General features: G+C 30.8%; 5 protein-coding genes and 1 pseudogene across 8 annotated transcripts; 4 read left to right on the top strand and 2 right to left on the bottom strand.

Moving 5' to 3' along the window:
• Window positions 1-1325: 1325 nt before the first annotated feature.
• LOC147910421 (15-hydroxyprostaglandin dehydrogenase [NAD(+)]-like) lies at window positions 1326-2088 on the top strand (annotated as a pseudogene).
• A 746-nt stretch (window positions 2089-2834) lies between these two features.
• On the bottom strand, window positions 2835-3367 carry LOC105150827 (histone H2A). Its single transcript, XM_011064160.2, has one exon. It carries the CDS (start codon window positions 3258-3260, stop codon window positions 2886-2888), a length of 375 nt encoding a protein of 124 aa, XP_011062462.1. The 5' UTR covers window positions 3261-3367; the 3' UTR covers window positions 2835-2885.
• Window positions 3368-3461: 94 nt separating this feature from the next.
• Window positions 3462-8822, top strand: LOC105150825 (histone H2B). 4 transcript variants are annotated; one of them, XM_087403285.1, is made up of 6 exons: window positions 3462-6252; window positions 6352-6446; window positions 6791-6987; window positions 7147-7313; window positions 7429-7537; window positions 7768-8822. In XM_087403285.1, exon 1 carries the CDS (start codon window positions 3550-3552, stop codon window positions 3919-3921), a length of 372 nt encoding a protein of 123 aa, XP_087259411.1. In that variant the 5' UTR covers window positions 3462-3549; the 3' UTR covers window positions 3922-6252; window positions 6352-6446; window positions 6791-6987; window positions 7147-7313; window positions 7429-7537; window positions 7768-8822. The 4 variants fall into 4 exon arrangements, with proteins under 4 accessions (XP_087259411.1, XP_087259410.1, XP_087259409.1 ...); XM_087403284.1 differs by having other exon boundaries at window positions 7429-8432; window positions 8513-8822; XM_087403283.1 differs by having other exon boundaries at window positions 7432-8822.
• Window positions 8823-9680: 858 nt separating this feature from the next.
• LOC105150824 (histone H2A) lies at window positions 9681-10465 on the bottom strand. Its single transcript, XM_011064157.2, has one exon. It carries the CDS (start codon window positions 10342-10344, stop codon window positions 9970-9972), a length of 375 nt encoding a protein of 124 aa, XP_011062459.1. The 5' UTR covers window positions 10345-10465; the 3' UTR covers window positions 9681-9969.
• A 73-nt stretch (window positions 10466-10538) lies between these two features.
• Window positions 10539-11195, top strand: LOC105150823 (histone H2B). Its single transcript, XM_011064156.2, has one exon. The coding sequence runs from the start codon at window positions 10633-10635 to the stop codon at window positions 11002-11004; it is 372 nt and encodes a 123-aa protein (XP_011062458.1). The 5' UTR covers window positions 10539-10632; the 3' UTR covers window positions 11005-11195.
• A 472-nt stretch (window positions 11196-11667) lies between these two features.
• LOC105150822 (endoplasmic reticulum-Golgi intermediate compartment protein 2) lies at window positions 11668-13605 on the top strand. Its single transcript, XM_011064155.2, has 6 exons — window positions 11668-11876; window positions 11941-12094; window positions 12251-12623; window positions 12720-12970; window positions 13070-13330; window positions 13403-13605. The coding sequence occupies exons 2-6, from the start codon at window positions 11992-11994 to the stop codon at window positions 13585-13587; spliced, it is 1173 nt and encodes a 390-aa protein (XP_011062457.1). The 5' UTR covers window positions 11668-11876; window positions 11941-11991; the 3' UTR covers window positions 13588-13605.
• The last annotated feature ends 771 nt before the right edge of the window (window positions 13606-14376 follow it).

Raw genomic sequence — 14376 nt, 5'->3', positions numbered from 1 at the left:
ATTTGTCATTTAAGGTGAAGATTTATTACTAATATTACATTTTAATTCTAAATATCTCAGAAATTATGAGAGACCAACATTTAGTTATTAAAGCAAAGTGACTTAAAGTTTTACATTTGACAACAAATCAAAATCAAGATCTTCGAGGATGTCTCTTAATCTAAATAATCATAAATTTATCTTCTCAAATTTATCATTGAAACAATAAATAAGTATTTTTGCAAATAAAGTGTTTTATTATTTTCTATCAACAAATTTATTGAATTATTGGCAATAAAAAATAAATGCGATAAAAAGGAACATAAAACTGGAAATGCTCTATTTACAAAGAATAATGTTCATTGTAATTCGTTATAAAATTTCTTCATATCTCGCTCAAGTATTTTACGTTTTATCAAAAACTTTAAGAGATTAGCATAATGTAAATTTAAATTTATAGCAAATTTAAAAGAAATCGAAGTGTATTCAGTTAAATAGATTTACTATATAAAATCGATTTACGATTAGCACAAGATTATAAACTTCAGAATACGTATTAATAAAATAAAAATTAATAAGATACAATAAGAAAGAAATTGTATACAATAAAAAATATCTTTCTCGATAAAATATCATTAATATAATATTATTATTAATGTAATATTATTATTTATAATTAAATTTATATAGAATGTTAAAAAAACTATTCAACATATATGATAGTACACTGTACTGAATAGAAAGTCTCAGTAAATATAGGTCGAAAATTCAAACCGTTTCTGAGATATAAACATTTTTATATGTTAGCATCATGACTTACTGATTTTTACGTGTCGCATGCAATGTTCACCTCAGTGTTTGTAAATTATATTCTGTATATCCTCGTTCAACTTCCATACATATTTCATAACAGAAGATTTCACTGATTGGAAATACTTTGTGTAAATATAGCAATTCATGATGCTAACAAAAATATTTATGTTTCAGAAACGGTTGAGCTTTCGACTTATGTTCATTAAGGTTTTTTTATTCTTGTCAATATGATGTGTATTATCTATCATATAAATGCTAAATATTTTTTTAACACCCCGTATATATGTATATTTAAATTCCAAAAAAATTGTAACTATAACTTGTCTTCTTAAATTTATCTTTGAGAAATGAAACACTTTTTAGAAATAAAAATATCTTATTATTTTTAACTACCAAGTTTGTTAATAAATCATCAGCGATAGTAAGCGCGATAAGAATTATTAAATTAGAAATGCTCTGTTTGCAGAGACATCGTTCATTACAATTCGCTAAAGTATATATTTTATCGAAGACTTTAAAAACTTAGCATTTTAATGTACGATGTACAAAATAAAACTGTAATGATCATTGGAGCAGCTAGCGGAGTTAGGTTGCAAGTACTGTTATGATAATGCAAAAAGTGCCGTGTTTGATCTGCCAACATCAAACGGCCAGAATAAGATAATTATTTTGGAAAACGAATTTGGAAAGAGTCGTGCTGTCTTCTTTGCTTGTGACGTGACGAAAACTGATGATTTGAAGGAGATGACGTTCAAGAAAATCGTCGATGCATTCAAACTTGATATTTTTATCAATAATTGATACATCGAATGATAAATATTGAGAGGAAATGATCGATCTCAATGTTAAGGCACTAATTCGTGGCTAATATGTTGGCATTTGATTACATGAGGATAAAGGCGGTGAGGGCGTAATAATTAATATTGCATCCATAGTTGCATTACATCTATTTTATATTATGCCAATGTATTGCGCTTCAAAATTAGCTGTTTTGGGATTTAGTCAGTCTTTAGCAAGTATGTACGACAAAATTGGAGTGCGAGTTGTTATTATGTGCCCGGGCGTAACAACGTTGGTCACAGATATCAACAGTAAGATCTATGATTCGTTCTTGCTGTGATAGGTAATGCTAACGATGAAGCGAAAAAATATCTGATATAAACAATCGATAATGTGGCACTTGCAATGCTAGACCTTATTCGGAAGGGTAAAAATGGAGCGGTTTGAGTCAGCGAAAATGGTCAACCGTTATTTGCCGTGAATTTTCATTATTCAAAACGATCTCTGCCTGTATAAATTAACATTTGATAATGTCTAACGTATCGTTTTATAAACTATATCTTCCTCAATTTTCTTATTAATTTGTTTATATATGATCCTTAAGATTTTAAAATTAAATTTCAAGATAGAAAGTGTGAAAACATTGTTAATATTCATTATCTCATAGATATATAATCTTAATCATAATGCAAATGTTAAAAAATAAGTAAAATATTTCTAGCCTTACATTTATGTTAAATTTGAATTAAAACAGAGTGTTCAATAAAATAAGACATGCTAGATTTATAGCGACACAATATTACAAAGTTTACATTTCTTTTTATTTAATTGATGTATATTTCCTTTTTCAATAAATTTTTTATTTAGTACGAATTTAATTTGCGATAGTGAAGAATGAAATTAATAGAATGTTCTATCCTTAATGAATCTAATGTATATGAAAAGACTTTTGTGCAGTATTTCGAATCCAGTGTAGTTCACAACATAATTGATATATTCTAAATTATTTATTGTGGTGTTTAATTTCAAGATCACAAATAGTGTTATTCATTTTGGAAAGATTATACTTCGTGTATTTTAGAATTACGTGTTTCCATATAACTTATTTATAACATAATAGTCAAGAATAAATAGATATTAAAAGAAAATACGAATATTTTTAACATAACTTATATTGACTAGTTGGAAGTGCACAAAAAATAAAGGAAATATAATAAAGGTAATGGTAAAATTGCAAATGAAATATTCTTCGTATGAAAAAATTAGTGGCCCTAAAAAGGGCCGTTTGTAATTGCAATTAAGCTCAACTGCAGTTAAGCTTTTTTCTCAGTTTTCTTTGGCAACAAGACTGCTTGAATATTCGGCAGTACGCCACCCTGAGCGATGGTAACCCCAGAGAGCAGCTTGTTCAATTCTTCGTCATTGCGAATGGCCAGTTGGAGATGTCTAGGAATAATTCTGGTCTTTTTGTTGTCGCGAGCGGCATTTCCCGCCAATTCCAATACTTCAGCAGCAAGGTATTCCATCACTGCAGCCAGATAGACTGGAGCACCGGCGCCGACACGCTCAGCGTAATTTCCTTTTCGCAGAAGTCTGTGAATACGACCAACGGGGAACTGGAGTCCAGCACGATTAGAGCGGGACTTCGCCTTTCCCTTAGCTTTTCCACCTTTGCCACGGCCTGACATGGTTGCAGTTAGTGAAGAACGAGAGGTTACAAAGTGTTACGAGTCGTACGACGTTCCCACTCGGTAGTGTTGCTTCGGCTGCTTCTCGACGAGTATTTATACTGTATTGCGATGGTTACGCGCGTCCAATCGGATGTCGAGCGCGTGACGATGGCTGTGTCGCGTCACGCGATTGGTGCGCCACCACTATCGCTTTACGGTATATATAGAGCACACGGTCGTGTCTTCGTCACTTTTCGAAGTTCTGTCTCAGCGATTGCTTATACGGCGCTATACGAATACTTAAATCATGCCACCGAAAGCAAGCGGTAAAGCAGTGAAGAAGGCCGGAAAAGCTCAGAAAAACATTAGTAAAACCGATAAGAAGAAGAAAAGGAAGAGGAAGGAGAGCTATGCTATTTACATCTATAAAGTGCTGAAGCAAGTTCATCCAGACACTGGAATCTCCAGCAAAGCTATGAGTATAATGAATAGCTTCGTCAACGATGTCTTTGAGCGAATCGCTGCTGAAGCATCGCGTTTGGCTCATTATAACAAACGCTCAACTATCACCTCTCGGGAAATCCAAACTGCTGTCAGGCTTTTGCTGCCCGGAGAATTGGCGAAGCACGCCGTGAGTGAAGGCACCAAGGCTGTCACCAAGTATACCAGCTCCAAGTAAATTGTTGCTCTCAAGATAAACGGCCCTTTTTAGGGCCACAAATTTATTTATACGTTTGATATTCTCTTGGTTCGAATTTTTTTATATATTTATTCCTTAAATTCTCAGATCCTTAATTATTTTATTGTAGTTTTTAAATTATAATCGATCATTATAATACAATTTGTACAATAGAGAAATTCGTAACTAAGATTTCTTATTTAATTTTCATAAATCGCTTATAAATTTTGTGATCGAATTGGATAAACATAAACTTCTATGAAGAAATTAAACAAGAACATGATGTATTTATCGAAAATTCTATGTTCGTGCATTTTTGAAATGTTCCCTAAGCACTACAATCTTTTTAATAATTTTATTGTATATAAGAAGTCAGAACTATAAAAAACTTACTTATATAAAAAATTTAGGCAAAAGTATGCTAGTAAACTTTCTTTTTTATCCTTTATCCATAAATTGTCTACGAATATTTTCTAGTTGCGTTGCATAATTGATATTTTCGTCAAAGCAGCTAAAATGATATACAGTATTGCACAATTTCCAATCAGTAGAAAAATATTTTTCGATGCAGTGCTTTCTTACCTGCGAAGAAAGACTACGAGCGATAGTCATTCTGATGCGAACAACCTTTGATTTGAGTCAGCGTTTCTTTTGGAATCTCATTTAAACTCCTTGTGCTTTCGCTTTCTTGTATTACACTCGTATATATGTATATATTTTATATATTTATTCGTATGTATGTATTTGTAGATTCTTCTAATATTAAATACAAATAAAAGAAGTTAAAAAAAGTTTACTGAGATTACAATGAGAGCGGTGCACTTGCACACAGTTTAATTGCACATACCACTTATATTTTGTTCCTAGTAATTTTTATTAATGAGATTATACCTATTATTTTAAATTAGCCAAGTGATGATGTGGTCAATTGATATACATCCAATTACAATATATTAATAAATAAGACTGAAATATAATAAATAATATCGAGACGCGTGACACTACTTTTCATCTTTCTTTATCTTTCTTCTTTCCTCCTCCAATATCATTATTGATTTATATAATTCTAAAATGTATTTCCGATTTATTTATAAAATAATTATCAATATATTATGTTCGAAACTACAATTTTTTGCTTAAATTAAAAAATTCATCATACAATTGATTTGACCAATCGATGCTGCTGGACTGCTGCAACAAAAGTTAAATATATTAAAAGTTATACGTGCAAAATCCATACGGAATCTTTTTCTCCAACAATTTCTTCATAATTTCTTCATAAATGTATATATCTTATTGTTACATGCAGTAGTGTGTTACTCATTTTCTATAATTAACTTTGAAAAGATTATTTTATTTTTTACATTAATTATTACTTTTGAACGTTTGAATTAATTTAATTATTATTTTTTAATGTTTAAATGTATTCTATTACTATTTTTTTATTCTAATGTTAAATATATTAAATTAATGTATTAATTCAATCAATGTTATTTTAATTTTGATTATAATTAAAGATAATTATCCAGAAGAATGCCTTACCTCTATTGTTAACTAACAAAGACAAGGATGAAAAAAAGAGAAAAGCGCGACTCTCGTTGGCTTTTGCTAATTAATGATACCGATAATAATGATAACCGCTATTAATGATAACTGTCGGTAACTACATATAGAATAGTCCTCAATATGTATATCTATTCTGTATACAACTTTGTAATTTAATAGGCAATAATAGTTCATGAAAGAATATAACTTTTTTATTACAGCTGTCTCAAAAACTCAATAAAATTTAAATATTAAAAAAATTAAATTATCGGTTGTGTTATTTAATACACGTTCCTGTAGAACAAGTACAACCTATTGTGAGGGACAAAGATGGAGTTCTATCAAATTGACGAATAGCTACGAATGTGTCAAATTAATATTGGAGTAACCAGTTCAGTTTAGGTTGTATTTATGATAGGCAAAGCATTCGTATATTTCATACAGACATGACGAGACAGTTCTCGAGGAAACCACTCATCCGCGATGGATGCTCGATTCTTTTATTTCGGCTCGGGTGCTTTTATCTTGTGTGTTTTTGAAAGTGTGTTGCCGACTTAGACTATGTCTCTTGAAACATATATCTGTCTCATGGTTTGGACGACTCGTCCGTTCGTCCTGACTCATGTCCGAGCGACGTACGGACTTTGCCATTTTTGCGGGCATTGAATCGTCTGCATCATCTTTTTGTTTTTATGTACCTTGAACGTGATCTGACTTCCGTTTATAATTTCGAGAGGCGGGTGCCTATTAATATAAGAAGAAGAAAGACGTGACGAGAGACAATAAGTAAATGAACAAGGGATAATCTAGTTATATTAAAATATTCGAGTACTTTGATAAAATTGAATTAAAAGTGAAAATTAATCGAAAATATTATCACCACAGAAAGACTTCAGATTGATACAAAGTATATCGATACTAATACTGTATGGGCTCTATAACGCACGATGATGAAGCGTAGTTTCGAAAGGACATTCAAGGTAAAAATCGATATTTGTGAACAATTAGCCAATGGGTTAAAATATTAAACAAAATGGCATTAATATTCACTATAATAATCACTTATAGTAATTATAATAATCAAGTAACGATGTTAATTAATTCTTAACTTATATCGCAAAGAAAATAGAAAATTGTGTTAAATATATGCACTTTTATAACTAACTTATTAGGTGTTGGAATTAATTCGTAGCGTTTTTTAATGAAAGAATGTTATTTATTTCACATGAGCATTAAAAAATACATTAATGAAAGTACTTCCCATCACTTGTAAAACGCTACGAATTAATTCCAACACCTAATATTTTATTTTTATATTATGAAGGCATGGACTATTGGCTATGACGATCGATGTTTGTATTACTATATTGGTATCATTCGTTCTGAATTGACGAGGAAACGATGGAAATTAATAAACGCACCGCTACAATTAAGTAGAGCAAGTAGTGCTAGTTTGTCATCTAGCAACAAACACAGTACCTGGCACCGCAATAGCAACATCATCAGAATTGGAGTTTCTTGGTAGGAATATTAATACCGTCCATCATTTTGACATCTAAATTACTCAATATTCTTATTGGCATAATAAAATAAAATTTTGGATTTGTAATATTATTATATAATAAATACAATGTTATTATAATATTGAATTTTAAGTGCGTCTTTTGTCTTTATATATAGAATCATCCTCACAATACTGAAGATACAATGTTAATTAGAGAATAGGAAAAACAATCATGTTTGGCGCCCACGAATCTTTAAAATTATGATAACAATATCGATGACGGCGTTTCCGCAAAGAATATTCAACAAACATCTTTTCAAGATCACAATGGAGAGAAAAAGAGGTAAAAATTTGCGTTTATTTTTATAAAAATATTGATATTAACTAAACAGTATATGATAATAACTTTGAAAATGTAATTGTTTTTTTTTACATCTTCTAATATTTGATTATGACAGTAGGTTATGACCCAGGAATAAATCCTGCAATCTGTATGATATCGAACAGATGAGTTTATTGATAACAAAAAGATTAGAATCTTTGAAGCAACGTTTCCTTTCAAGAGTGGTAAGAAGCAAGAGGAAAATTTACAAAAAATCCTAAAAATGTAATAGTAACTATTATTGTTTTGTCATCTGACAGAGAATATGTATGAAATAGAAATTTGTTTGAAATGGCCATTTTCTTAAACTCTAAGAAATCACATGTTTTGTAAAATTGTATTTTAATTTGATTTCCCAAATATTTAATGTAAAAATTATCACCTACATTAATCTACTTTAATCTGATTTGAAAAGGTGAGAAAATTATTTATCTTAGAAGCTAAATATATTGGAGATGGTTTCCGCTCACGAGAAGCATTATTAGTCGCCGAATTAGTAGGAGAAAGATTAAAGTTGTCACTACTTACATGCAAATCGTCAGAATCATGTGAAGAAGCATCATCATGCTCTATAGTGTCGGCTAACACTGAAATCTGTTTCTTAATGGTACCTTGGTTACTTCCAAGTGTAATTTTAAAACTTTATTAGATGCGAGTCCATCGTCAAGGTTATCTTTCACTAACTTCTTTTGAGGCAGCTTCGTTTTATTGCCTTCTAAATTAGAGGGTAATCCAGAATGGAAAGTTTGAGATCCTTCTACTGCAGTCTCCAAATCGAAGGTTCTGTGAGATCACCAATAACTATTGAAGGTAGCACTATCACTACAAGCGAACCAGGTACACCAGAAGCAAAATACAGAGAATACCTCAACGCGGCGAAGCATCAAGTCCTTGAGATTAAACTTATATATATATTGGTATATTAAATATATTAATTTAGTAAAGCAGGATTTAAAAAGAATGATGCTGGAGACATTTGATTTCAAGATACCTTTTTAGAATTTTATTATAACTAATTCTATTATTACTTATTTTATTATTGTAATAATTGACCAATATAATCGTCACATCATTGTGGGGGTAAGTCTTTCTTGACATAAAAATGTTTTTAGCTTAATTATTATTTATAATTAATTAGATTTTCATTCACTATCATCCAGCTTTCAAACTGGGAATTTTTATTCTGAAATGGAGGAATGTTATTGCCACACAATGATATCGACTATTATTTCAACATATAATGAGTTTTATATGATTCATGGATAACTAACGCGTAACATATACTGTAATTTTGCTGAGAAAGTCTAAAAGATTAGCCGAAATATGTACACAAGTAACGAATAGAATATATAATTTAAAGAAACAAAAACTGCATCGCGCGCGCGCGCGCGCGCGTCTAGGCGCTAATTTCCAATTGTCTGTTTATATGATTTCCTTTTTGAAATATATTAATGTATTAATAATAGTAAATATATTTTTTGTACTCATTGAATATCTCCAATATTACACATTTGATATTTATCATGTATCAAGGGATTGATAATTTTATGTAGTATCACATAAATCTACGTCTGTAAATCAAATATTTTATTACTGAAATGGTTTTTATGATGTAGATCATTTTTGCAATTATAAAATACGTGTGCAGACTTGCTGCCGGCTCAGTACTCCCAAAAAAGTAAGAATAATGAGTTTTGTATTCGAAATAATGAAAGAAAAATGAATTTTTTTAAACACTGAGCAAGCTAGTTTGTTTTAGGCTTGATTAAAATTGTATAGAATGATATCTAAGGATTAGCACTTTATTATTTTGAACATATTATTCTGTGACGGTGATACCTTCATTATTTAATATTCCATTAAATCTAAAGGTATTTATAAATTTTAAAAACAATGTCATTAAGAATATACGTTTCAATATGTTCGGCAAAGATGACAAATTTTTACTAATAATAGCATCTAAATTCAGGAACTGAAACAATTTAGAAATGAAACAAGTGTCTGGAAACAAAGGAAAAATAATGTATTTAATTCGAAAAATATTTTCGAATTAAATACATTATTATATACATCTAGTTTATTAAGATTCTAAGTTTATTTAAATCTTTTATGTATATATATATATAAAATATAAAATCAATAAAATTAGAACATATTTAAAATTTTATAGTATAATTTTCCCTTTATATTGGCTTTGGAGGAAAAATTCTGCGTATTTTGTTAGCTCAAAATGATATATATAATACAATATCTTCGTTAAAAATGAAGTTTAAAATAAAAAAAAAATTTAAGGCATGAAACCTTTACTTTTGAATGGTGAGTGATAAGTTTTGTAATTTTTAGTGACAGCGGTAAGCCTACGTATGTATAATTCGGAATATACTTAAATATATTCGATATTTTAAATTAACAATTTAATAATTAAATTACGCGTATTTTACGTAACATTAATATAAGAAATTAAATTGAATGATTAAAAGATAGTATAATATATATTTTTAATATAAAAATTTATATTAAATAAAGATATAATAGATTATAGAATTGCAAATACGAGATATTCTTCGTACATGAAGAAATTGATGGCCCTTAAAAGGGCCGTTTGTAATTGCTGCAGTTAAGCTTTCTTTTCAGTTTTCTTTGGCAGCAAGACTGCTTGAATATTCGGCAGTACGCCACCCTGAGCAATGGTAACCCCAGAGAGCAGTTTGTTCAATTCCTCGTCATTGCGAATGGCCAGTTGAAGATGTCTAGGAATGATTCTGGTCTTTTTGTTGTCGCGAGCGGCATTTCCCGCCAATTCCAATACTTCAGCAGCAAGGTATTCCATCACTGCAGCCAGATAGACTGGAGCACCGGCACCGACGCGCTCAGCGTAATTTCCTTTTCGCAGAAGTCTGTGAATACGACCAACGGGGAACTGGAGTCCAGCACGATTAGAGCGGGACTTCGCCTTTCCCTTAGCTTTTCCACCTTTGCCACGGCCTGACATGATTGCAGTTAGCGAAGAATGAGAGGTTACAAAGTGTTACGAGTCGTACGACGTTCCCACTCGTAGTGTTGCTTCGGCTGCTTCTCGACGAGTATTTATACTGTATTGCGATGGTTACGCGCGTCCAATCGGATGTCGAGCGCGTGACGATGGCTGTGTCGCGTCACGCGATTGGTGCGCCACCACTATCACTTTACTGTATATATAGAACACACGGTCCCGTCTTCGGCACTTTTCGAAGTTCCGTCTCAGCGATTGCTTATACGGCGCTGTAAGAAGACTTAAATCATGCCACCAAAAGCAAGCGGTAAAGCAGTGAAGAAGGCTGGAAAGGCTCAGAAGAATATCAGCAAAACCGATAAGAAGAAAAAGAGGAAGAGGAAGGAGAGCTATGCTATTTACATCTATAAAGTACTGAAGCAAGTCCATCCAGACACTGGAATTTCCAGCAAAGCTATGAGTATAATGAATAGCTTTGTCAACGATGTCTTTGAGCGTATCGCTGCTGAGGCATCGCGTTTGGCTCATTACAACAAACGGTCGACGATCACCTCTCGGGAAATTCAAACTGCTGTAAGGCTGTTGCTGCCCGGAGAATTGGCGAAGCACGCCGTGAGTGAAGGCACCAAGGCTGTCACCAAATACACTAGTTCCAAGTAAATCATTCCTCTCAAGATCAACGGCCCTTATCAGGGCCACAAATTTATTTATACGTTTGATATTCTCTTGCTTCGAATATTCTTAGAATACAAATTTACATATTTGTTTTTATAGTTTCTATTCTTGAATAAAACTTAAAAATATTTATGTTATGTAAAAAATAATAAAGTTCGAAATTATTATTACAATCATATATAGTTCATAAATTTATTAGAATCGAAGTCATGTAACATTAAATAGGATCTATTATAAAAACAAGTTAGGATTATCAATTTCTTTATTCTACGTTGAAAAATATTCATAATTCGTGTTCTTATACGATGTTTGATTTTTATGAACCTTTATGAATTTTTGTGGATCTTTATATATCCTTTATGTATTCTTTTTGTGATCAAAATATTGAATTTAATATTAACTGAAATATTAACTGAGAATTAGTTTAAAAAAATATTGAAATTTATAAATGTGGCAAATTGACATTTTCGTCTAACTACTTTAGAAAAATATAAATATAGACAATTATTTAGATATTCAGATGAATATTTAGATAGTTCTCGTAATATCCGAATTTCCAAAACGCCGTAAGATATTTAAAATATTTAATATGTACATTAGTTGAATGATTGAAGTCACGATGTAAGTATATTGTGGCGCCATCTTTCTATATGTAAAATCGCCGCTGTAATATTTTTGTAGTGACTTTAGCACATATTGACTAGTCTCGGATGTTTCATATTTCTCATGTAGCATGTAAAATTACATACGCTACATATGATAATATCTACGTGTCAAAAAATGTACAAAATACTGCCTTCTTTTATTTAACTAAAATTTAGAAAGTAGTGAATATGGTGATAAACACAGTGCTAAAGGTAAATATCGAACTTGTACATAGCTCTGGATTATTTTCTAAGTGTAATAAATACTTATTTATAGGTTAGTTATAATATTAAATAGTTTGTGGATATTTGCAAGTAAGTTGTAAAAATGTTGAGGCGACGACACGTTAATGTTAAGACCGTTAAGGAACTGGATGCATTCCCAAAAGTTCCTGAGGTATATGTTGACAAAACTGCAGTTGGAGGAACATGTGAGTTAATAATTATTATTAAATTCCTTATGTTAAAGATGATATACATATTATGTATTGTTTAATACTTATATGTTGTTTAATGCATATATATGTTGTATGCTCTTAACTATGCTCTTTGCTCATTTTGATTGACTTAATCTGGTTCTGTTTCAGTTTCCATTTTTACAGTTCTTATTATCATGTATTTGGTAATAGCTGAAACAAGCTATTATCTTGATAGTAGATTACAATTCACATTTGAGCCAGATACTGACATTGATGCAAAACTCCAAATCAATATTGATGTAACAGTAGCAATGCCTTGTGGTCGTATCGGTGCTGATGTTTTAGATTCTACAAATCAACATATGATAGATTTTGATTCTTTGACTGAAGAGGATACATGGTGGGAATTAACGCAAGAACAAAGGACACATTTTGAAGCTTTGAAGCATATGAATTCTTATTTAAGAGAAGAATATCATGCTATTCATGAATTGCTTTGGAAGTCCAATCAGGTTACTCTGTACAGTGAAATGCCAAAGCGGTATGTGCGAACTAACTTAATTATTTATGATTCTATGATATTTGTTGAAAATTGTAGATGTATTATAGTTTGAACACAACCATTTATATCATTTAGATCATATGTACCAGATTATGCACCAAATGCCTGCCGTGTTCATGGTAGTCTGAATATTAATAAAGTAGCGGGTAATTTTCATATAACTGCAGGAAAATCATTGTCTGTGCCACATGGTCATATACATATTTCTGCATTTATGACGGATCGAGATTATAATTTTACTCACAGAATCAATAAATTTTCTTTTGGTGGACCTAGTCCTGGAATTGTGCATCCTCTTGAAGGTGATGAGAAGATCGCAGATAATAGTAAGTTTGTTTTATCTTGTAAGATGATTGTTAGAAACAAGCCAGCGTGATATTTCAAATTTAATAGATAATTAATTTAATAGATAATTTTTCTTTCAGATATGATGCTTTATCAATATTTTGTTGAAGTTGTCCCTACAGATATTAGGACATTATTAACAACATCTAAGACATACCAATATAGTGTCAAAGATCATCAAAGGCCAATTGATCATCATAAAGGATCTCATGGAATACCTGGAATTTTTTTCAAATATGACATGAGTGCACTCAAGATCAAAGTGACACAGGAACGTGATACAATTTTTCAGTTTTTAGTGAAATTATGTGCCACTGTAGGTGGTATTTTCGTTACAAGTGGTAAGTATTTGCAAATAATGAATTTTTCAATAAGAATAATACAAAGAATTATTGAATTCTGTAAATTTACAGGCTTGGTTAAAAATGTCGTACAAAGCTTCTGGTATATTGTAAGCTGCAAATTTTTTAGTTTAGAAAAGAAATCAGATAATCATGGATCTGTCTTATCACATTCCACAAATTATCGGTCGCCTAACACTATAAACTTACTTGACGTTACAGCTCCTCAAAGTATTGATATCATGCAACCTCAATAAAAATTTGTATATTAAGTATTTATGTATTTTTCTTGAGAAGTAATATTTATAATGTAAATTTATGAAGTTCGTATAATGAGGTAATATTATGATATGAGTGGAAATGTTTAAATAAGTAACAACATATACATTTAATGATACAATTCAGACAAAATCAATATAAAGAAGTTAACGTCTTGATATATCTTTTAAATATATCTTTTAGACATATGTATGTCTCAAGAAACGTCTTTATAATGTATGATCTTTCAGGCATGCATATTGTCTGGATTTCCAGATGACATACATCCAAAAAGGAAATATAAGGATATTTTATGAGACATGATATGAGGACATCTTTATATGATGTCTGAATGACATCTTTATAATGTTTCCCGAGTGTCGATTGTATGTCTTGAAGTGAGGTGAAAATTATAAAAGTGAGAATTTACTAAAATATTTATACATAATTGGTTAACACACGTAGTGAATTTTCTCACTTTGGAAATTTTCACTTCATTTCAAGATACACAATTAACCTCCAGAAATGATTTTAGATTTCTATTAAGAGTGCTTTCCGAATATTATGTCAGTCTTGTTTAACATTCAGTAAACAAAGGACAAAATGATTCCTGGGTGGCATTCTGGTGATTCTCTGGCAAGTTTCTATTGTATCTATATGTAAATATATTTAGTGTTACATAAGCATTCATAAACGCCTAACATAATAAATTACAATTATAGTCGTACTTATGACGCGATTCAGCAAACAAACTGATGTAAAAATGACAATAAATAACGACATCAGCT

This window comes from Acromyrmex echinatior, chromosome 2 (genome assembly GCF_024713525.1).
Source record: "Acromyrmex echinatior isolate Ae372 chromosome 2, ASM2471352v2, whole genome shotgun sequence".
NCBI lineage: Eukaryota > Metazoa > Arthropoda > Insecta > Hymenoptera > Formicidae > Acromyrmex > Acromyrmex echinatior.
This window is presented reverse-complemented; position numbering and strand designations above follow the sequence as displayed.

Coding starts and splice junctions, on each gene's coding strand:
- LOC105150823 (XM_011064156.2), top strand. CDS start 10,633: ATGCCACCAAAAGCAAGCGGTAAAGCAGTGAAGAAGGCTGGAAAGGCT.
- LOC105150825 (XM_087403283.1), top strand. CDS start 3,550: ATGCCACCGAAAGCAAGCGGTAAAGCAGTGAAGAAGGCCGGAAAAGCT.
- LOC105150822 (XM_011064155.2), top strand. CDS start 11,992: ATGTTGAGGCGACGACACGTTAATGTTAAGACCGTTAAGGAACTGGAT. Junction 12,095..12,250: donor AACTGCAGTTGGAGGAACAT/GTGAGTTAATAA, acceptor GTTCTGTTTCAG/TTTCCATTTTTACAGTTCTT. Junction 12,971..13,069: donor TGAGAAGATCGCAGATAATA/GTAAGTTTGTTT, acceptor TTTTTCTTTCAG/ATATGATGCTTTATCAATAT.
- LOC105150827 (XM_011064160.2), bottom strand. CDS start 3,260: ATGTCAGGCCGTGGCAAAGGTGGAAAAGCTAAGGGAAAGGCGAAGTCC.
- LOC105150824 (XM_011064157.2), bottom strand. CDS start 10,344: ATGTCAGGCCGTGGCAAAGGTGGAAAAGCTAAGGGAAAGGCGAAGTCC.